General features: G+C 41.5%; 1 protein-coding gene across 1 annotated transcript; it reads right to left on the bottom strand.

Moving 5' to 3' along the window:
- Nucleotides 1–202: 202 nt before the first annotated feature.
- pmpca (peptidase, mitochondrial processing subunit alpha) lies at nt 203–21,062 on the bottom strand. Its single transcript, XM_077601210.1, has 12 exons — nt 20,940–21,062; nt 15,815–16,017; nt 15,655–15,734; nt 13,167–13,249; nt 13,001–13,095; nt 12,836–12,936; nt 7,399–7,662; nt 7,233–7,325; nt 5,101–5,219; nt 4,868–5,021; nt 4,624–4,768; nt 203–1,687 (listed from the first exon to the last, which is right to left on the bottom strand). The coding sequence occupies exons 1-12, from the start codon at nt 20,984–20,986 to the stop codon at nt 1,518–1,520; spliced, it is 1,554 nt and encodes a 517-aa protein (XP_077457336.1). The 5' UTR covers nt 20,987–21,062; the 3' UTR covers nt 203–1,517.
- Nucleotides 21,063–24,154: the final 3,092 nt, after the last annotated feature.

Here is a 24,154-nt window from a genome sequence, read left to right as displayed (position 1 = left end):
TTGTGCGGCCTTTGCAACTGTACTGTCTAACTTTCTTGCTACTGTCACAATGAAATTTCCCGAATACGGGATGAATAAAGTTATCCAATCCAATATTTCACATGACTTTAAAAGCCAGTAAGTAACTAGCTGCTGGAGCCGGAACCCTGCCTCACATCCACTGAAAAGAAGAATGACGGAAAACAGAGAGGGAAAAAAAGGATGATGGGAGAATAAAGTCTTCGAGATTTAAGTCACAATATTACAAGAATGACATTATTCATTGTAATACTACGAGATCAAAGTCTTAATATTACGAGAATAGTCATACGTTGTATTATGAGGAAAGTGTATATATCTTTACGAACTATTCAGAGGGAAAGGTCTTAATGTTACGCAACATGACAAATTTAACTCGCAATATTATGGGAATTAAAGCATACATTGCAATTTTACAAGAAAAAAGTCACACTTTGCAATATTGTGAGATTTAAGTTGCAATATTAGTAAAATGAAGACACATAGTAATACTAGAAGTCACGATATTATGAGATGAAGAAATATACCGTATTGTCCCCACTATAAGAGGCACCATAAAGACTAAAACTCTCAAAAAACAATGGCGCACCTTACAATCAGATGCCCCTTATATATGGATCAATATTGGATAATCGTAGTGTGACATTCCCTTTTGTGCAGCTCCATTTAGTGGATGCATAACATAACCAAACCACCACTTTTACTGTCGAATGAGCCTTGTAATGCAGTGCAACATATATGGAAACAAGTTTTAAAATAGGCCATCTATTGAAAGTGCACCTTATACTATTGTGCGGCGCATAGTGCAGAAAATACATAAATAGTAAAAGACTAAAGTCATAATGCTACGGAACATTATGTAGTATGAGATTAAAGATGTAGGTATGTATCTTTATGAAATATTACAAGGAAAATCTCAATTTTACCCAACAATGTAAAATTTAACACAGATTAAAATCAATTAAATTACATTATATTACAAGGAAAGAGCCACTTTGTGTTGTAGAGGTTCACTCGTCTGACTTTGGTACGGGCTCAAATTCCTGCTGGTGGGGGTATGATTGGGAGTGCGGATTGTCACATTTTACACAGAAAAGATAACAATGTTACTTAACATGATCTTAGATTATGAGAATAAAGTCCTCATATTACGAGAAGAAATGTGGCAAAACCATAAGATTGAATTCCTTATACTCCTAATTTTATAGTTAAGAAGTGGAAGTTTTGTTTCGCAGACTCTCAGACTTTTGGCCAAGTCAGGTCTGTGTCAATAGAAAACTGCTATTGGCGAGAAAAGAGCTGTACCACGATGGTGTAACTTTGGGGGGGAAATAAACTAACAAAAAAAACCACCCATCTAAGAAAAAACATGAATCTTACAGACATTAAATATTTGTGAGTTTTATCGGTAACTTCCGTTCAACTCCAGGTCTGAGTACGTGAGTTCAGTCTGAGTTTTTTGTTTTTTCTTTATGATGTTTGTTCATTTTCCATGATTTTTATCGGAAGAGGAGGTAGCTGCGCGGCAGGCGTCCGTCTTTGCTGGAAAGTGCGGCCTGGATGTGGTCATAAGACGGCAGCTCCGTCAAGTCACCCAAGGCGGCCACGGCCGGCTTGCTGCGCAACATCTTGGCCGTCACTCGCTTGATATCGCTGGCCTTCACGGAGCCTACAAAAGATTAAAAAAAACAACAACCTTGCTTTAGTAATGTGGCAATGTGCAATATGTATTCTTTAATAAAGGTTATGTAAGGTTTATTAAACTGAATAAATTGTTGGATTGGGCCAAAGTAAGGACTTGTTCACAACCCAGACAAATTTGAAAGAATTTTTAAAAAGTGGAGGTGCTGTGGGAGGGGAACAAAACAGCCTACTTAGACTCAGCGAATGGTGCGATCTTAACAACTTGGCGCTGGATGTTTTTAAAACCAGGAAACTCATCCTAGACTTCCAACAGAACAAAGTCCCTCCTGCCCCCCTTGTATAACAACAGCGAATGTGTGGAACAAGAGGACTATTTCAAATTCCTGGGGGTCAATATCTCTTCTGAACTCTCTTGGGGAACAAACAGCAGTCGTCAAGAAGGTGTAGCAGAGGCTACTCAGGAAGCATACCTGTCAACCTCAGCCATTTGCTGCCCTTATTAATAATTGCAATTCCCCTAATTAAGCAATAATAAACCGTACAAATGCCACGTGGCCCAATCCGTCCGTTCACCTTTTGTATGCACTAAATTCAAGATTCGGTAGATGCCGCTGTATGACGCTGAACGCTTGACTGTCTGGGTACATTGCTTGGTGACACGCTATATTATATAGTGAAATGGTGGACGTATGAAAGGGGAATGCGCATATCATGCTTAAACCTTGACAATATTAGCAGTCGATGACGTTTTCGTCTGCTACCAGTGACCGACACGATCCGGATTAGAGCCGCAATGGGTAAAATGAGATCAGTTTTACAAGAAACGTACTTAAAAAAAAATCCTGTACAAAAGTTGTTATACGGTATACATAATTTGAAATGATTAAAAAACGTATAAAATACAGGAAAAACTTAGAAGTTGACAGGACAGAGGAAGGAGCAACTCAACACCAACGTGCTGGTGACCTTTTGCCGACCGATCAGCCATTGAGAGAATACTAACTGGCTTCCACCTCTTCAACCTGCTTCCCCTTTAGTAGGGGCTACAAGACCCAAACAGACTCAGGGCCAGTTTCTTCCCAAGAGCTGTCATTATACTCAACTCGGATTTTTCTGTCCCCATTTTAACCGCACGGCAGAGCCCATTAAAACTAAAATGGTTCCTACCAGCTGAATTATGTACAAAAGAACACCACAGCGTAGATTCATTTATTCCGCAATGATGTGCTACTCAATTAGCATATCAAGGAATGTCAATATTTAGGAGGCAATTTCAACAGCGACTCAAAAAAATATAAGGCTTTTTCCACAAGTGATGTGCGTGATGCAAAATTCACTCATAACAAGAGGAAATGGCAAGAGGCAATGCATCTAGGAAGTATACATGATAGTTGGCCCTGAGGCTCCTGGCCTTTTTAATCCGCTGAGCGAGCTGTATTTTCAGTTTAAGATGACGACGTCCGCCGCAAGGCTCTGAAAAAAATCCATTTTCCGCGAGGCTCCTTGCCATCCACTCTGGAGCAAGCTCTATTTAAAATAAATAAATATATAAATCCACCCTCACTTAGGCTCCGGATAAAAATGACAGCTACCGCCCACTGCGGAAGACAGGGAAGAAGCGGTGGCCTGACTTCCACCATTTTTCACCAACATTTTTAATCTCCTGTCTTCCGCTTTCGAGATTCAGCATGAATTTTGACATTATGAACTTTTTTATACTTAATATAAAAACCTGCAATGTACTGAAGCAGCAAAGTGGTGAAAGATGACAGTAATGTATTAATTTTAAATATAATCAATATAAAATAAATGGGAGCAAGCCATGCATTGCCTTGAATTATGAACTACGGGTTGCGGTGGCGGCACGGTGGCGCGAGTGGTTAGCGTGTCGGCCTCACAGCTCTGGGCTCCTGGCTTCAAATCCAGCTCATGTCCATCTGTGTGGAGTTAGCATGTTCTCCCCGGGCCTGCGTGGGTTTCCTCCGGGTACTCCGGTTTCTTCCCACACTCCAAAGACATGAAAGGTAGGCTGATTGGAAACTCTAAATTGCCCCTAGGTATGGGTGTGAGTGTGCGTGGTTGTCCGTCTCCTTGTGCCGAGCGATCGGCTAGCCACCGATTCAGGGTGTCCCCCGCCTCTGGCCCAGAGACAGCTGGGAAAGGCTGCTTATGAAGATTACAGACACTCCCCTACTAACGAACGAGTTACGTTCCGAGCGATCGTTCGTAGAGTGAATTCGTTCGTAAGTTAAAATTAAGTTTAACTTACTTTTGGAAGATGTACTCGATGCTTAAGGAGATGATGGAGGAGGAGGAGGAGGAAGAGGAGGATTTTATATAATGAGAGGGTCTTCGTCGTCGCTAGAATGGGCTTCAAAAGTTACTTCCTCCTCCGTAACTTCAATGTAGGAAGAAGTTGAGGGTCGAGGAGAAGAAGATGAGGGTTGACGAGTATCTTCCTTGGAGGATTTACTAGAAACTGGCCGAAAGAAGCGATCTAACGACGATTGCACAGTGTTCTTTTTTTCATCATAAATGATGAGGTAGCACTGTATGGCATCATTCAATTGATTTGCAACCTTTGTGCAACGTTCAATATTTGGGTCTTGCTGCTCGAAGAGTCCGATGGCTTTATTTAGTTTCGTCTCGAATTTCTTCATGGGGACAGGCGTTTCTTCCTCCTCCTCCTCCCAGAGGAAGGTGGATGCTGGGTGTGCTCTCATAGCGCCAAGCGTCGGTATTAGCGGCGGAAAGAAGCACTACTCGGAAAAGGGCGCGCAATACAAATTCTAACTTACGAACTTACAGCATCTCTTTCTGAACATTTTTCGACATATGCCATATGCGCAGACATGTTCGTATGTACCGTTGTTCACAACTCAAATGTTCGTAAGTAGGGGAGCGTCTGTATATTCCCTTTCAGTGAGCTTAATTTACTAGGCAACATTTTTTTCTACTCACTTATGAGCGCACAGAGTTCGTGCGGCAGCTTCCTTTTTCCCGTGGAGAGGACCTGGCGGCCAACATCCTCGAAGATGACCGGCCGGGCCTCTAGGTTCATCATCAGCATGGACTTGAGCTGCGTCTTGGCACGCTCCAGCTCCATCTAGACCCCGTGCGCGTCAGTTCATTGGTAGGAAAAAGCTATTGAATGACATTGCGGCCTGCACTAGCAAAGGCACAAGGGACCGGCACTCCTGCATACCTCTCCCGCTGTTGCTGTCATCTGAATGAACTCCCGTGTGATTATCTCTACCATATCACGAACCTGACGGGGGTCGGCGCTGGCGTGGATGCACAGCAGGCCACTGTCCTCGTAGCTGTGGTGGTACGACGTGGCGTTGTACATCCAGTGATGTCTACCCGGAACACGCCAATACTTGAGCGTCAGTGGAGAAACGTAGCAAATTTGTTCGGGCGAGCTTGTTTTTGAGCTACCTGTTGAGGACGTTGAGGTAGAGGCGTGTAAACATGCCTTTGCCAGGGCCGCCTGCCGAGAAGGAGCCGCCGCCACCCATCATCATATTGAGCACCGCCAGCGGGATGAAGTCGTCCTCCTGATCACCCACCAAAACATGAAGGAAAAATAAAAAAAACTTGTCATTAGTTGATCAAAAAAATGCATAATGACTGTAATTTTTTGATAACTTTTCCTCGTTTAATGAAGTTTTGCTAGTGCACTCTCACTCCGCTTCTCCGCCTGCTTCCCTGCAATTGGGCTCTATTACGCGTCACGATCCGTGAAACCTAACATTGGCTTCGCAATTCAGGGAGAATTTTTGCTTCGGAAAAAATCTGTATATACAGACACGCATACACACACATACAGTGATACCTCTACTTACGAATGCCTTTAGGTGCAAAATTTTTAGGTTACGAAAGCTTTTTATATAAATACGAATGCCTCGAGATACGAAAAAGAGCCAAATAAATATACAGACGCTCCCCTACTTACGAACGAGTTAGGTTCCGAGCGATTGTTCATAAATTGAATTTGTTCGTAAGTTGCTCAGTGCTATATTTTGTATTATAATTTATGTTTAAGGCCTATATAAGTATATTGAAGGTTTATATAAGTGCATTTGTATGTTTAAGGCTTGTATAAGTAACACGCATTGGTTTGTACTAAAAAACATTTAATAAAATGGAGAGAATATGTACAGTACTGTATAGAGAGAGATAGATAGATTTATGTATTAGAAACTGGCCGAAAGAAGCGATCTAACGACGATTGCACAGTTTTCTTCTTTTTTTCATCATAAATGATGCGGTGGCACTGTATGGCATCATTCAATTGATTTGCAAACTTTGTGCAACGTTCAATATTTGGGTCCTGCTGCTCGATCTTTCTGTTTATAAATGGTACTGACGGTCGAACGATTCAAGTTGTATGCCCGTGCAACGCTCACCACTCTCACGCGCATCAAGCTTCGTTATTATTGCCACTCGTTTCAAATGAAATGGCTTGCCTCTTCCTTGCACCTCCCTCACTAGAAGCCTTTCGCTTTTCACCAAACATATTGAATAATGGCTGCACGAGATATTTCATGATAAAAATGAAAAAGGTTCTTTGCGCACTGGAGATTAGTCACGCACTTACGCAATTTACGCAACTTACGCACTGCAACGAACTGGGCAGAGGAAAGTGAATGCTGGGTGAGCTGAGCGCTCAGAGCGCCAGGCGTCGGTATTAGCGGCGGAAAGAAGCACTACTCAGAAAAAGGCGCGCAATACAAAATCGAACTTACGAACATTTTTCGACATAAACGCAATTTGCAGACATGTTCGTATGTACCGTTGTTTGTACGTCGAATGTTCGTAAGTAGGGGAGCGTCTGTACTGACGGTCGAACGATTCAAGTTGTATTCACGTGCAACGCTCACCACTTTCTAACGCGCATCAAGCTTCGTCATTATTGCCACTCATTTCAAATGAAATGGCTTGCCTCTTCCTTGCACCTCCCTCAATAGAAGCATTTCGCTTTTCACCAACCCTATTGAATAATGGATGCACGAGATATTTAATGATAAAAATGAAAAAGGTTCTTTGCGCACTGGAGATACGTTCACGCACTTCCGCATTGCAACGAACTGGGCAGAGGAAGGTGGATGCTGGGTGAGCTGAGCTCTCACAGCGCCAGGTGTCGGTATTAGCGGCGGAAAGAAGCACTACTCGGAAAAAGGCGCGCAATACAAAATTGAACTTACGAACATTTTTCGACATAAACGCAATTTGCAGACATGTTCGTATGTACCGTTGTTCGTAACTCGAATGTTCGTAAGTAGGGGAGCGTCTGTATACATTATATATTTTTCAGTGGTTTTTTTCCCGTTGGTGCGAATGGCGTATATACTACTTCTCATTGGCAAGTGGTCGTGCGTTATCCTATTGAGGTCAGATTAAGGTCAGAACGGAGTTGGGAAGCTTTCTCAGTGGCCGTTCTCCTTGCGAGTAAAAATTCCAGAAGACTGTCTTTTCCTCTTTAATTGTGCATGAATTTGTGAATGTCTAATGGCGAACCTGACAGTAACCATGTAGGTCAGGGTGACAAGGAAAAAAAAACAACGTACCAGGAAAGAACAGGTCTCTAGCCCAATCATGATGTGTGTGAGTTCAGGAATGGGCGTAGGTCCAAGGCTCACGTCCGACATGTCCTTCTCCATCTAAAACATTCCCACACGAGTCACCAATTTCTCACTTACGCCCACGCCCCCGAAAAACAATCAAGGGATTCACCTTGACGATGCCACCAGTGTACTGCGCCATAGATCGGTCGACCGGTGGCGGGTCAGAGTTGCCCCAGACGGGCCGAACGCCCAGTAGGTAGCGGCGGGCGCAGTCTACCAGCCGCTCGTGCTCCACGCCCACTCCAGCTAGCACCATACGCTCGGGAAGGTAGTAGGCAGACAGATAGCCGTGAAGTACCTCCTTGTCGATCTTGTCCACGTTGTGCGGTGGGCAGAAGCGTGGAAGGCCCACAGTGTTGCCCCGATACGCCGCCTGCCATCACAGCCCCCCAAAACAAAAACACAAAAACACTTAACTAGTAGACTGCCATTGATAGCGAGCGGCATGTCTCTTCCATTTGGTCTTTGTGGAATGGCAGCACAGACACAAAAACGGCAGATACCAAAAGAATACACAAATAAAATGAAATACTTAAACAAAACGCAAGTACAGTAAACATCTAATGAATGCCAACAAATAACAGTTACACTAACAGCAAAGAGACTGAAAACCAAATGAATAAGCAAAAGACCCAGAAACACAAAAAATAGCAAACAAAGCAAAAATGAAATGAATGACAAAAAAACCCCAAAACAAAAATAGGAAACATGCATACAAACAAAAAAAAACAAAAGCCTCAATGCAAAAAAAAACTCGTCATGTCGCGCTCATTCAGTGACAAAGATATAAGTAATAGCAAAATAGTATTTTCTAGAAAATTCTATGTACACCTCTGCATAACTCCCTGATCACACTGACCGTGAACGCACCACTGCTATCCACCAAGTGAAATCTGCAATGACATTTGTTGGGCAAAATGTATGTTTCTTGAGCCACAAGCATCACTTTTCGCCCCCAGGGTGCCCCCACTATTTGAGACGCACCGACATATTTCAATATTAATTTATGCTATGGTCAGTGTAAAGTTTATCGCAGTGGGAAAATACTGCAAATCATAATGTGCATGGAAGAATGCATAACAGATGACTCTTTTGTTAGCGAAGCCAACTACAAAGAAACCTAACAATTATTCTATAGAGCGACATCACACTTGGCAGAGGGACACATTAGACCTTATACTATTGACAAGAAATCATTGTTAGTTTGTTGTACAGTTGTACCTGTACTTATGTGTGCTTCTACATAGAGCTGGGGCATAAAATGATAACACTAATTATCGTGAAATAATTTTTGTCAACAATAACAATTAAAGTTACAATAAAAATTTGATTTTAAACTCCGATTACACCACCCAACAACAACAGAGAACGGGGGCGCTGTAGCGACATGAACGCTAGTTCCAGACCAACGCTCAGGAAATCATAAAAAAGCCTCATCGCAAGAAACATGTCCAAAAACACCAAATAAAAAATGAAGATGCCTCACTAGCGGAGGAACTGAACCGTTTCTTTGTCCGCTTTGAGACTGACAAATCAGACCCAGTCTCAACACCCCCACCACTACATTCTGACTAACAAACTCTCCCACCTCGGACTATCCTCCTCCATCTGCTGTTGGATAAAGAACTTCCTAACCAACCGACCACAAACTGTTAGACTTGGTTCCCACCTTTCTTCCTCCATTACACTGAGCACTGGCTCCCCTCAAGGCTGTGTACTGAGTCCTCTTCTGTACTCCCTGTATACTTATGACTGTACACCAACCCACCAGTCCAACTACATCATCAAATTTGCTGATGACACCACTGTGGTCGGACTCATCTCAGAAGGGAATGAGGCGGCCTATAGAGACGAGGTCAACAAACTGTCTTTGTGGTGCTTGATGAACAACCTCACACTGAACAACACAAAAACTAAAGAAATAATCCTGGACTTCCACAAACAGAGCAGAGATCTGGCCCCACTCCTCATAAATGGAGTTCGACAAAAAGGCCATGCAGAGAGTGATCAACACTGCCAAGAGGATCGTCGGCTGCTCTCTGCCCTCACTGGAAGATATTGCCAGCCCTCGTTACCTCAGCAGAGCCGGGAACATTGTTGGGGACCCGGACCACCCTGGTCACGACCTGTTCCAGCTGCTTCCCTCTGGCAGGCGCTACCGGTCTCACAAGGCACGGACAAAGACGCTTAAGGACAGCTTCTTTCCCACAGCCATCAGGACTCTAAATTGCAGTAGCACGACTCACAATCCCCTGTGTAACAACTTCGGGGTGAGGAAACATGAAGGACGTTGGGCGGCGATCTGCCTCCTGCTGGCTGACTGAAGGTAAGTGATCCATTTTATTCTTTGTTGGCATCGGTGAGGCAAACCTTTTCGCAGTCGCCGGGATTTGGTTGCGCTCGGGAGGTGATGCGATGTATCCATCACGGCAGAGTGCCAGCAAGTCTGAAACTATCACTTGGTTGGGCTCTTGCCTGGGAAAAGCGCACTTTGTGGAGAAGCACTTTCAATTTCGTCATACGCAGCTGGGTATGATGACAATTAGGCTTTTGTCTAGTCAATGATGATCACAAGCCTAAGTCTGATTTTATTTTATTTATTTAAGATCACAAAATCCCCCAATGTGTAAATATATTTCCTGTATTTGTTATTTTATTTTGAAATTGTCGCAGTAGGGTTGCATTCTGCTTAAAAATCTCCCTCCACTCGGATTGGAAGTTAAACAACAATGCTCTTTTGACTGCTTGAGCAACTTTGTTCTTTATTCAAAATTACTGGTGCGAGTGAAATGAAGTGGGAGCAATTAATTCATAGGTATAGGTACTACTGTTTGTTTTACAGAATCTGTCCACGCTCATTCACTGACAAAGATATAAATAGAAGCGAAATAGTATTTATCTATAAAATTCTAAGTACACCTCTGCACAACTTTGTGAGCAAACTCTGACAGTGAGCGTGCCACTGCTATCCACTGAGTAAATGTGCAATGACACTTGTCTGGCAAAAAGTATGTTTCTTGAGCAACAAGCTCTATGGTATAACTTTGTCCACCCCTAGGGTGGCCCGCCCCACAATTTGAGAAGCACCGACAAATTTCAATATTAATTTATGGTATGGTCAGTGTAACGTTTATCGCAGTGGGAAAATTCTGTAAACCATAATGTGCATGGAGAATGCTTGACAGATGACTCTTTATTTAGCGAAGCCAAATACAAAGAAACCTAACAATTAAAGCATAGAGGGACATTACACTTGGCAGAGGGACACAGTGGATTTCATATTGACAAGAAATCAGTTTGTTGTATAGTGGTACCTCTACTTGTGTATGCTTCTACATATAGCTGGGCGATAAAATGTTAACGATAATTATCGTGACATAATTTTGGTCAACAACAACAATAAAAAGTTTCGATAAAAATTCGATAATTTTAAACTACAATTGCATCACCTGACCACAACAGAGAACGTGGGCGCTGTTGCCACATAAACGCTAGTTCCAGACCAACGCTCAGGAGAAGAGGAAACGTGTTTTAGGTTGGTTAGCAATATAGGCTAACAGGGAGCATGAACGCAAAAGGACAATAATACGGCCAAAATGAGCGATTATGAGATGCAGGACAACACAGAGCCTATTCACTAAAAGATTGAAGTGAATTCTCCCTGGCTTTTTTTAAATGCCTCACTCATAAATACCTGTGCACAAAGAGCAGCTTTATTGAAAATGTCCTTAACCCACTGTCCTCATTTGAGGACAGCCTGTAATATTTTTCTTATTTGGTATCGACATGGTTCCCCATTCTATGTAAATGAAAACGCTGCAAAAATCCAAAACTTTTTACCATTGGTAAAAATAGGTTAAGTTCATCCCAACTTTTTAATTGTACTTTTTGTAAATGGCCATACGTGAGGTAAAATTACACTATTTCTTTTTGTGAGGCTGAAAATAGTATGCTTGCCAAAGGTAATGATGTCTTTTGTTGATTATTTTATTTATTTTATATTGCACAGCAACTTTTAGTTTGATGGCAAATTTATAAAAATAAAAAGGCCTATCAAATTTTCTGCAGGTTTTATTCTTTACTTTTCATAGTGTAAGGAGATTGTCTTATATTTTTGCAAAACAAAACAACAAAAATACTTTTTAAAATTATCATATTTTATATTCTCTTTTTTTTTTTTATAAAGGGCATGTATGGATGTCATCGTTTACCTTCAACCTCCACAAGGGACTAAAGATGGAAATATATATATATATATATATATATATATATATATATATATATATATATATATATATATATATATATATATATTCATTAATATGTGCTCCCCCTTATTAAATAAATCAAACTCAAACTTTCATAATTTGATAGAGGAAAGTAGTTTATTTATTCAAAGTTTCAAATTTGAAAGAAAAAGATGTGATAGTTATCGTGATATTATCGGGACTAATATTTTTTTTATTGTGATAGTTTTTGTCATATCGCCCAGCTCTAATTTGAAGTTGTTTAAACGTGTGTTTATGTGCATGTTGTCGTGTGCTTTGTCTGTTGCCTAACTTTAGCTTCCTCCTTACACGTATGCCCCTACACGAATAGAAAATGTTTTTGCATGCTTGTGATTCAATTTAATACATTACATACATTGGAGGGCAGCTGAAGCCCATCTCATTATCATCATAGGGGGCCCAATTGAAGCCGAGAGGTAAGTCTCTATAGTCTCAACATCAAAGGAACAAACAACTCTTAACAAGCAGCTTTGAACGTTGTTTGTGTCGCCAGCACAGTTCAGATCCTGATCAGAGCATAATGATTGTTAAATGAGTCGCGATACTAAATCCAAGCAATGAACTCAATATCATCTTCCTCCCCGCAGGAATGTGCGGGGCTAGTGTCATCACGCCAACCCGTGACCGGACGTTTGGTCGACCGGACGTTTGGTATAACGGACGGGCCGTCGACTGGACGTCTGGTCGCCGGGTTCGCTCGCTGTCAAATTATGAGAGAGAGAGACAGAGAGTTTACTGTTGAAAGCGAGCAACCAGGTAATCTCTCGCTCTCAAAATTATAATCATGAGAAAGAGAGAGAGAGAGAGTCCGTTCTACCAAACGTCTGGTTGACGCCCCATCCGTTCTACCAAACGTCCGGTCGACCAAACATCCGGGGACCAAACGTCTTTCGACCAAACATCCGAGTGCTACGCCAACCAGCTTTCCACGTGTACATTCTAGTTTCAGCGTGAATTTTATTTTATCTTTTCTGAATATTGTTTTTATGTTGGATACTAAAGAAAATACCGCTATGTACTGAAACTACAAACTTCGAGCCGTGAAATCGCGAGGGATGACTGTAACTCTTTTGAAAATGCAATTGTAGCCAATGGATGTCCAGGTCTGTTTGTTTACGTCTCCTAAAATTATTCGTGTGCGTTATCCGATCACTCAGTTATTCGAACTAAGTGATCAATACTTGAATGAGTTATTTCAATCGATAGCTGAAGTCCTATATCAAAGTATCGTGACAACAGTACGAAAAACAGACTCACGGCGTGAATCATCTCGGTGAGTAGAGGCTCGGGGTCCGGACGCATATTCAGGTCCTCCAGCTCGAAGCGAACCGCCATCCTGGTCATCTCCATCTCTTCGTCTAGACGTAAAGGGACGGTCACAAAGAGCGGCCGGCAGCGCCCGTCTCACAGGCAGCCACTCACCCAGCAGGCGAGGCTGCAGGACGGCGTCGGCCAAGAGGCTAACGACCGTGTCCAGGCCCTTGACCTCGGCCGATACCGCGTACATGGTGGTATCCCTGGAACGTGGTCACCAACACATTTACAAACACTCAGTCGACTGTGTTAAAAATTGACTGGCCGACGATACCTGGACGTTTGGCAGTCGCAAATCCCGCCATGCTTTTCGAGCGTGAGTAGTATCTCATCTTTACTCCCATACTGAGCTGTGGACTACAAACATAGGGACAGAAAAACTGCATAGGTAAACTGTGTGTGTGTGAGATCAATCACCACACAAAACGTTAACTCGATATCATACAATTTTAGATTCACTCCCCCCCCATTCGAAGGAATTGGACGTTTAGGGCTGTCATTAGCACTGACGGAGGGGCCTTGAGAGCATGTCCTCCCAGTCTAAATGATTTGGTATTCCAGGGTCACTTTTGTGCACTTTGGATCAATTCTTGTTGAATTTAGGGCGTGACTTCTTTTTCATTGATCACTTTGTAGCCACCTCGTGGTGTAGAGGTTCACTCGCATGACTTCGGTCAGTGCGGACAGGCGCGGACTCGATTCCCGCTGGTGGCGGTATGATTGGGAGTGCGGATGGGGTGCTCAGATGATTCGCTGAAAGACGTTTCGCCGACGGACGTTTGACAGAGGGACAGGTCGCCGAATGAACGTTCCACCGAACGGTCAATCGGCCGAACGGCCGCTCGGCCGAGCGGAAGTTTCGCCGGCGCGCTCGCCCCGCCCCCGGATCGTGTGTGTACAAGTTTTTCAACCTTGGCCTGCGGGCCATTTACAGCCGTTACAGATAACATTCATTTTACAAGGGCATGTACTGCCTGCCCCCCGCAATAATAAGGGCATGTACTGCCCCCGCTGGGCATATTTCTAAATATAAGTACACGGCATATAATGACAACAATCATGTTAATTTCATCCTAAAACAGCATTTAATGATCAAATACAAATACTGGAGCTCTTTGGACATTAGAACCGAGCCCAGGGAAGTGAATTCCTTGGTGAAATGTTGCGATGTCGCGATAAGGCAAAAAAACGTCTATATATATACGACCATTCGCCAAACGGCTCAAAATGTGTTTAATGATTAAATACAAATACTAGTATTTGTATATACAATACTAGTATTGTATTTTATACTAGTATTTTATTTAAAAGAAGACAAAGGAAATTCACATATTCTTCGTGTATACAGACTACATGTCCGATGCGCGTTGTGAGACAACGGAGCTCGACGTTGTCGCTTGTCGGCCATTTTAAAAACAGAGCCATTCGCCAAACGGCTCAAAATGCTCTCAAATTCGGTCAAATCCAGCCGAAAACAGCGTTTAATGATCAAATACAAATACTAGTATTTGTATATACAATACTAGTATTTGTATGTAATCATTAAACGCATTTTGAGCCATTTGGCGAATGGTCGTATATAGACGTTTTTTCGGATACGCTCGGGGAAAAAACCCCGCCGATGTATGTGGTGCTCACACTTAGAAAAAAATATGGTGCTCAGGATTCCAGCGGGGCATGTGTCACCCCTGTCCGCCCACAGAGCACTGTGCTCGGTGAAAAACCCCCTCCAATGTGTGTGGGGCTCAAATTTGAAAAATTTCTGGAGCTCCAGAAATTCAGCGGGGCGTCGTCCAACCCAGTCCGCTCAGGGTGCACTATTCTTGGATAGGCTCGGGGGAACCCCCACCAATTTTTAAAGTACTCAAAATCTGGAAATATATGGAGCTCGATAATGAAACTCAGCATGTGTCATTAAAATCCGCCCACGAAGCACTGTTCCCGGGGAGAAACCCTTCCGATGACCGTAGGGATATGATTTACCTACTCGGCGGGCCGGATTAAAAATCCTAACGGGCCTTACATGGGCCGCGGGCCGAGGTTGCAAAACTTGTACATACACGATCCGGGGGCGGGGCGAGCACGCCGGCGAAACTTCCGCTCGGGCGATTGACCGTTCGGTGGAACGTCCATTCGGCGACCTGTCCCTCTGTCAAACGTCCGTCGGCGAAACGTCTTTCAGCGAATCATCCGGCCACGGCGGATGGTCGTTTGTTTCTATGTGTGCCCTATGGCTGACCGGCGACCAGTCTAGGGTGTAGTCTGCCTTTCGCCGGAAGACAGGGGATTAGGCTGCAGCAACCCCCGCAACCCTTTCGAAGATAGAGGTTATGGAAGATGAATGAATCAATTTGTTAGTTTTGGTGCACTTTGCCACATATTGTGGACTTCCGATTCGGGTTCTGTTGATTTTTGATCACTCCCTGTTCATTTTGTGTTACTTTGAGGAAGCTTTTTTTAAATGAGTCTAGTAAAAAAACGTGTAAAATGACATTTTCAAGTGTACAATCAAAATGTACCTTCTTAAAAAAATAAAAATAAAAAACACCAATACACGAGTTTTGGCACATCCTTGTTGAGGTCAGTTGAAACCACAGCCAAAAATACTACTTGTACATTGATATTGTGTTGTAAAAAAATAAAAATAATTTGTCACAAATTATGGGTACGCAGTAAACACGGACTGGTGCGCGTTATACTCGAATGACTACGGTACATCAATATCTACACCCACACTTGTTCTAGATTGAGAAAATACTTACGGAAAAAGCAAGTTTTTCCAGAAAGTGAGCGATTCCGCTGGGGTACTTTGCTTCATGTCTGGATCCAGAGTTAACCAACACTACAAAAAAAACATTTGGGTTCATGAAAATCGGTCATGGGAGTAACGTGAGTTTAGACAGCAACGGGTGCAGTGCTTACGTCCGACTGTGCAGAATTGTCCAAACTTGTTTTGCGAGGCCACCTTCAGGCCATTTTCTAAGGTGGTGATCCTAGTTTCATACTTTTCATGCCCGTCCACAGAAGCAAAGACCGGTTTGGGGATTCCAGGCAGCGGCGAAGACAGCGAAATGTTGGGGTAGCCGCCACCGCTGCTGTACTTTCTGTACGCCACTATGCCGAACCTGGGTAAACAAAACTGACAGTAAAACTTTTTCCAAGGAAATCGCTCTTCTCAACAATTACCTGTTTTTAGTTGTAGGGTGTCCACTTATTTCATGCAATATTACCATATTTTTAAGTATATAGAGCACACTTAAGAGTAAAAGATATTCTGCTATATATAGTGTAGGAGTACTGTGCAAAACAATATCTGTTTGGCGCCCCAAGATGGCACCTGTAGAGAGTGTGAGGCACGTGGAGCAACATGGAAATCAAACTGCAGCGAGGAATCTCAACATAAACAAGTCCATGGTTCGCAAGTAGAGGGAACTGGAAAATCAGCTTCAACAAGTCAAAAAGACAAAGCTGAGTTTCCGTCCACGTAAGGCGAGGTGGGCCTAGTTGGATGACCGACCGAGAGTTGTTTAATTGAGATAGAGGAGACGTGTGGAAAAAGCCATCCAGTCACAATCCCTGTTGATCTGTGGCTCCATGCGCGCCCATCCCACGGCCAAAATGTCCTGTATATGAACTCAGAGCTTGCCATCATTCCGGGAGGCTTGGCAAAAGAACTCCAATAGCTGGACAATGGCACGAACAGCACATTCAAAACAAAATTCCAAAGGGCTTGGGAGCAATGGATGTCTGATGGCATACAGTTATAGAAAGACTGGCACGCAGCGTCAGCCGAGTTAAGGCCAAGACAGACGGGAGGCAACATTGCTTGCGTTCAATTCATTTTCTGTGGCAGAACTGCGATGTGGTGAAAATTGCGTCCCTCTCACAGAAAAGTGGCACGCAAAAAAATGCTGTATGTGCGTGTGCAGGTGAACATGAACTGGCGAGACTGCGATGTTAATACACTAATCACTATTTTTTCCTGAAACTCCGCGTTGTATTAAATGTCACATTTTATAATTAAACATCATAACCACTAGGTATTTGTTACTCTGTTAGTAGATGGTGAATTACAACCAATAAAAACATGTTTTTCCATTGTAATATCCTATTTTTGGGTGTTTTTTCAGAGGGTGGGAACGAATTAACTTGTATTTAGTTCATTTCTATGGGAAACGTTGATTTGAGATACGAGTAAATCGACATACGAGCTCAATCTCGGAACGCATTAAGCTCGTGTCTCAAGGTATGACTGTATAATGTATCAATATCTAAATATAATTTAAAAAATATAAATACTTTAAGTACAGTGGTACCTCGTGATACAACAGCTCGTCATACAACATGCTCGTGTTACGACGGATTTTTCTATCGAATAATTCGCCCGAGATACGATCAAAATTTCGTGATGCGACCAAGCCAGGTGGCCATGGCACTGTCTTTTTTGCATCTCTTCTCGTGTATAAAATATATCTACGAGCACTGGGCGGACTTTGCATTTCCCAACCCGTTTTTCCCCCCACGTTGGTCCACATTTACATACCAGGTAAACAATACTATGGATCGGCAGAGTTTTGCAAAGAAAAGGCGACCGTTGACAATGGACATGAAACGCGAAATAATTGAAAAATATGAGTGGGGTACATGTTACCGAGCTCGCTCGGCAATACGAGAGGAATCCGTCAACTATATCCACCATCCTTAAGCAGAAGGACGCAATTAAGGAGAAGAGGCCTTCCAAGGGACTAACTATAATTTCCCACCGGCGCAGTGACATTAACTTGTATTTAGTTCATTTCTATGGGAAACGTTGACGACGAGATGGAGAACCTTCTTTTATCGTGGATAAAAGAAAAACAATTAGCAGGAGATAGCATGACCGAGTCAACATATGTGAAAAAGCCAGCGGAATTTACATGGATTTGATAACAACGAAAGGAGAGCCTTCAACAACTTCAGAACCCTTTAAAGCGAGTCATGGCTGGTTCGAAAAATTTTAAAAAAAGATCTGGAATACACTCGGTAATCCGACAGGGGGAAGCGGCAAGTTCCAATTCGAAAGCAGCGGTGGAATTTATCAAGACATTTGCCTTGATTATCACCCAGGAAAGTTACATCCCCCAGCAAGTTTTGAACTGCGATGAAACTGGTCTTTTTTGGAAAAAGATGCCCAGGCGGGCATTCATCGTGGCAGAGGAGAAGGCATTACCGGGGCACAAACCTATGAAGGACCGCTTAACGCTAGCGTTGTGTGCCAATGCCAGCGGTGACTGTAAAATTAAGCCGCTACTGGTGTACAATTTGACAGATTGACACAAAATTTACAAAAAGATAGGTAATTACCTTCTATTTAACGAACATGTTTTAGTTTTTCAACAACCCACTCAATTTATTAATTATTAATTTATTACTGTTATTAGCACCTAATATCTTCAATAGCTCCCAAACAATTTGATGTATTGGCACAAAATTTACAGAAAAGATAGGTAATTACCTTGTTTAACGGACACCATTTATTTTTTCAATAACACTCCATTTATTAATTATTAATTTACTATTTTATTAGAACCTAATATCTTCAATAGCTCCCAAGCCATTTGACGTATTGACACCAAATTTACAGAAAAGACAGGTAATTACCTCCTGTTTTTGGTTTTTCAATAACACATACCATTTATTAATTATCATTTTTTTACTGTTATCAGCACCTATTTTGTTCAACAGCTCCCAAGCCGATGGACGTATTGACACCAAATTTACAGAAAAGATAGGTAATTACCTTGTAAAATGCTTTTTATATGCAGGTTTAATGAGAGGACTGTTATAATTAGATACAGCTATATGGGGATTGCAAATGTTTTATTAGACTAAATATTTCCAAGGAACAATGTGACCATAATTATTAGGGGTTTGTTTTCTTTTTATATCATGTTTGTCACGATTTCCAAGTTAATAGTTTATAAGGATAGGTTTCTAAGTATCAATTTAAATGATGTTTTATTTGATTTTTTTTCCCAGAATTCTGATTGGTGTTGTAGGCTATTTTTTCCTTTTTTCTTTTCCTCTTCTTTTGAACTTTACTGACTTTAGGTTCATTTTGCTGTTGGTAACACCTTTACAAAGCTAATTCATTTATCACAGTAGGGATGCCCAGAGGAAGGAATAGTGTCTTTTTTTCGTGACTGTCTAGACAGGCAGGAGGATCCCAAACTAGACAGGCATTTAGTTAACTTTTACATTTATCCAAAATGATTTGATATGCAAGTAACTAAATTAATCTGGCAATCAATTTCTGAAATTAACTACATTTTTTTTTATCTGTTGATGTTGAAGTGGGTAATGGGTAGCAATGTAAGTAGATTTTTAATTTATGCGTAAATAATGAAAAAAACTTGATTACGAAAGTTTTATAGGGGATGATAGACAAACTACAAAGACAATGCAATGTTAATTTTTTTTACGAAAAAAAGCTTCTAGATTGGGGTATTTTTAATTTCAAACAACTGAGTTTAATATGCAACGTGATATGCATTATTGAATGAATTGGGACTTCTTGATTAGTATGCATTTTATAAGTAATGGGCTTTAATTGCTCTAAAGGGCACAGTTATGTAGTCAGGCTTAAGATATTAAACGTGACGAACAGGGGGTGGTTAAATTTTAGTGGTTCAATTATATTAAGAATTATAAATGTATACATTTGTTTCTGAATATTAATTGATGTGAATGTAGCTATTGCAGAGAACGAGAAAGGTGTTTTCCTGAGGAGAAAGCAGCCTGGTTTGCCTTTTGTATTTTTCCTATTTTTAGTATAATTTGTGTAATTGCAGAAAAGAAAAAATATATATAGTTCTCGATCTTAACAAGAAAGCAATGATCAAAATAGAATACCACCTAGTATATTTAATTTTGACTGATAAGACATTTAGATTTTCACAAACTATAGTGATGGAATAAGTAAGATTGTTGTGATTTTTGTTCATTGGTGTATTAAGACAATTCGAATTAAGAAACACGCTATTTTTATTTAAGTGACCAGACACATTATTCTCCAAAATTTGAAATGTCATGTACTCCATTATCATAAGTGATACAAAAGAGAAATGGATGAATGAATGAATGAACCTTGTTATTGTGTTATCAATATGACAAAAATCACTGTTATTTTTGTGTAATAATGATTCGTTACATTACATGTTATAGGAATTTGAAGACAGCTTCTGTTTTGGAATCTCCAGGTCCTAAATAAAATGGAATTGGCTGACTAAATTCAGATGAATTTATTGTGCTTTGAGCTTTACACCTTGGGGATTCTCCCAAACAATTAACAACTGTTGGTTGTTTATACAGGCAACACATGGAGATATGGAGGCATAAAAATATGTGATTGTCGCACCTTGAGGGGTTCAAACCCACATCCTGGCGCGGGCGGTAGAGGATTTCACGTTTGGCGGGGTGACAGACACCAAAGCCAAGGAAACTCCTGCCTTATTCAATGGAGTACAATCTGATCTCTTTGAAATTTGTGTAGAGCATTGGAAAAAAAGAGATTATTCTGCCTGGAGGATCTTAAACAAGCAATGGTAATTATAACAAATAAATCTATTGAGAATTAAAATGAATGGCAAGGACAATAACTATATAATTAGGGTACGACACTGTTAGAATGCAATTAACAGAGATTGATATGTTTTGATTTCATTTTTGGTATGTGATAATGTTATGTGTTTAGAGTCTGCATGTTTAATCATTTGCTTACTTTTATGCTAATGGCTCCGAGAAGTGGAGGATCTTTGTGTTTGTCACAGATATGCGTGCGTCTTGATAAGCAGTTTATCTATCTCGAAGCAGACTTTAATACATTTGAAACATTATAATATTTGCCCGCACCACAGAGTTTTAGCGTAACGACGCTGATAACTGTTAATTAGCAAAGATAAACGGCCAGCATTTCAGACAACACATACATGACATAAAATGGCATGCTACGCGTATACCTGGCCGCGTCGAGTATGTACTTATAAGCGTGATCAAGTGGGTTAGTTACCTTTGAAAACGATTCCATGTTCTACACCGGGACATGTGGGCCGCCATCTTGACTTCCCCGACGACAAACCTGAACTCTGAACTGGAAAGGCTTTCTTCTTCTTCTACTTGAGGACAGTTGGCAGCCAATATACTGGCGCGTTAGCGCCTACTGTCTCAATTCACAGCAACTACTTATCCTAAAATCCTTACCTCTAGTCCATCATCTCATCTCATTTCTGAACCGCTTAATCCTCATTAGGGTCGCGGGGGGTGCTGGAGCCAATCCCTTCTGTTTCCGGCCCAGAATCGGTTCCTCTAGTCCTGTGCCCTTAAAAAAATCGCATTTTATGTAACCGTGTAGAAAGAGAGTTGCAACACTTACTGATCTCGCTGGCAGGTGGTCTCGTGGTTCACGGAGTCCCTAATATGTATACGTGTGTATGTATGTATATGTGTATATATCAGTGGCGGGCCGTCAGGGCCTTCAAGGCCTTCTCTGATGGCCTAAGAAATATCTGAATCATGTATTATATTTTGTCCATCAATACTTATTATTCCAAATGGTCTGTTAGCTTCCTTTCATTGCTTTTCCCCCTGGTTGCAGTGCTTCCAGATGTGTGTTTTCATATTGAAGCATTTAACCAATCACATTTCAGCCATTATTTGTTGCCAGGATCAGAAATCTGCCTCAAAGCCTTCACAATCAGTTCTGCGGGCTCTGCTGCATTAAACAAGACAGGAAAACAAATGGATTTGGTTGCAGATTTGCTGGCAAAGCCATTTTCCAGAAAAAATGGACATCATTAAGAAAAGGCGGTCAACTCCGAAGCTAGCAAGCCTGTTACACCCGGGAAAAGGGTGTGTCTGCCACTTTCAGTGTGCTAACTACGAGCGCTATCCCTGGCTCACAGGCGCCGAGGAACACTAGAAATTGTATTGCTGGGAGTGCTTGTTATTTGCCACTGATCGACATGGTGTTTGGAGCAACACTGGATTTGGAAATTTGTCTGTCAAAGCAGCAACGAGACACCAAAGCTCTGCTAGACACTTACAAGCAACGGTGCGCTCCCAAACTTTTGGAGATACTCGAGTGGAGTTACAATTCAACGAGGAAATGCGCAGGGAAATGGAGCGCCCCCGGCCCGGTTGTAATGTCTGAAAAGCTCCAGTATTTGTCTCCAGAACCAGGCCCGGAGTATCGTTTCCCCGGGAAAACAACAGCGATGACCATCGATACGTCCATATACGTCCATACGCGAAACGGCAAAAACTGCACTAAAATGGGGTAAAATCCACTTTCTAGCAGCATTTATTGATTAAATACAAATATTGGATCATTTCAGACATTACAACCGGGCCAGGGAGGTGATTTCCCCGGGAAAAGACAGTGATGGACATCAATGGCGAAACGGCAAAAATTGCACTAAAAGGGGGTAAAATCCACTTCCTAGCAGCATTTAGTGATTAAATACAAACACTGGAGCTTAAATACAAACACTGGAGCTTTTCAGATATCAGAACTTGGCCCACAATTGAAATATTATTTAGGAATATAGCCATATTTTACTCACCAAAAATCCTTTTTAACTGTACACAATATCCATCCTCCTTTCTTTCTTCCTTCTTTTCTATCGCCATCGAAGCTAATGCTGAAAGTCGAGCCTGTCCTGTCATATTTCTGGCATGGTCCGTCTTGAAAATGGCTTTAAATCAACACAACAATATATTTGCTTGTGCAGCTAGCTCCAGATACAGTTTGGTAGCTAACCATAGTTGCTGAAAGTGATGACGTATCCCTACGCCTGCAACAATAAATTGTGGTGTTGCCAACTCGAAATCTGATTGGTTAAAGCAACAGTCTTATCGACATTTGTTTAATGCAGCAGAGCCCGCAGAACTGATTGTGCTTTGAGGCAGATTTCTGACCCTGGCAACAAATAATGGCTGAAATGTGATTGGTAAAATGCTTCAATATGAAAACACACATCTGGAAGCAGTGCAACCAGGGGGAAAGGAAGCTAACAGACAATTTGGAATTATTTAATAAGTATTGATGGACAAAATATAATCTATGATTCAGATATTTCTTAGGCCAGCAGAAAAGGCCACCGACGGCCCGCCACTGATATAGGGGCCGATAACTGCTATATACTCACTGATAACTGCGTCATACGCAGTTTCTGGGTGTGATGACAAGTAGGCTTTTTTGTTGTTGATGATGACGACAGGGCCTATGTCCGATTATTATAATTATATATATATATATATATATATATATATATATATATATATATATATATATATATATATATATATATATATATGTATGTATGTATGTATGTATGTATATATATATATATATATATCAGTGGCGGGCCGTCAGGGCCTTCAAGGCCTTCTCTGCTGGCCTAAGAAATATCTGAATCATATATTATATTTTGTCCATCAATACTTATTAAATAATTCCAAATCGTCTGTTGGCTTCCTTTCCCCCCTGGGAATATATATATATATATATATATATATATATATATATATATATATATATATATATATATATATATATATATATCCATATATATATCCATATATATATATATATAGATAGATAGATAGATATATATACATACACATATATGGGAAGTAGAAATGCACCTGCTGATGGCAGGTGGGATACTGGTGTGTGGCCATAGCGAGCACTTCTGACATTGCTCACAGTAGTCAGTGTGCTCAGGGAGTTTATCTGTATGCCCAGACATGAAAAACTTGAGGGAAAATTGGACACAGACATTATTTCACAATTTTCCATTAGAACATCATCAAAAAGACCATGTGGAGGAGGAAGGATGGGAAGATCATACATAGTACGTAATTGGGTAGCAGAAACCGGGTTAACAACACCAGAACTCCAGTTTCCTCCCACATTCCAAAGACATGCATGGCAGGCTGGTTGGACACTCTAAATTGCCCCTAGGTATGAGTGTGAGCGCGAATGGTTGTCCGTCTCCCCATGCCCTGCAATCGGCTGGCCAGTGTTTCAGCCGGGTTAGGCTCCAGCACCCCCTTGACCCTAGTAAGGGTAAAGCAGTTCAGGATCAATGGATAGATGGGTGGAAGGATGGATCGATGGCTGGATGGATGAATGTGTGGGTGGGTGGGTGGGGTGTTGCGATTGGTTTTGGTCGGATGGATAGCTGAATGGATGGACGGACGGATGGATGAATGAATGATTGA

This window comes from Stigmatopora argus, chromosome 5 (assembly GCF_051989625.1).
Source record: "Stigmatopora argus isolate UIUO_Sarg chromosome 5, RoL_Sarg_1.0, whole genome shotgun sequence".
Lineage (NCBI taxonomy): Eukaryota > Metazoa > Chordata > Actinopteri > Syngnathiformes > Syngnathidae > Stigmatopora > Stigmatopora argus.
This window is presented reverse-complemented; position numbering and strand designations above follow the sequence as displayed.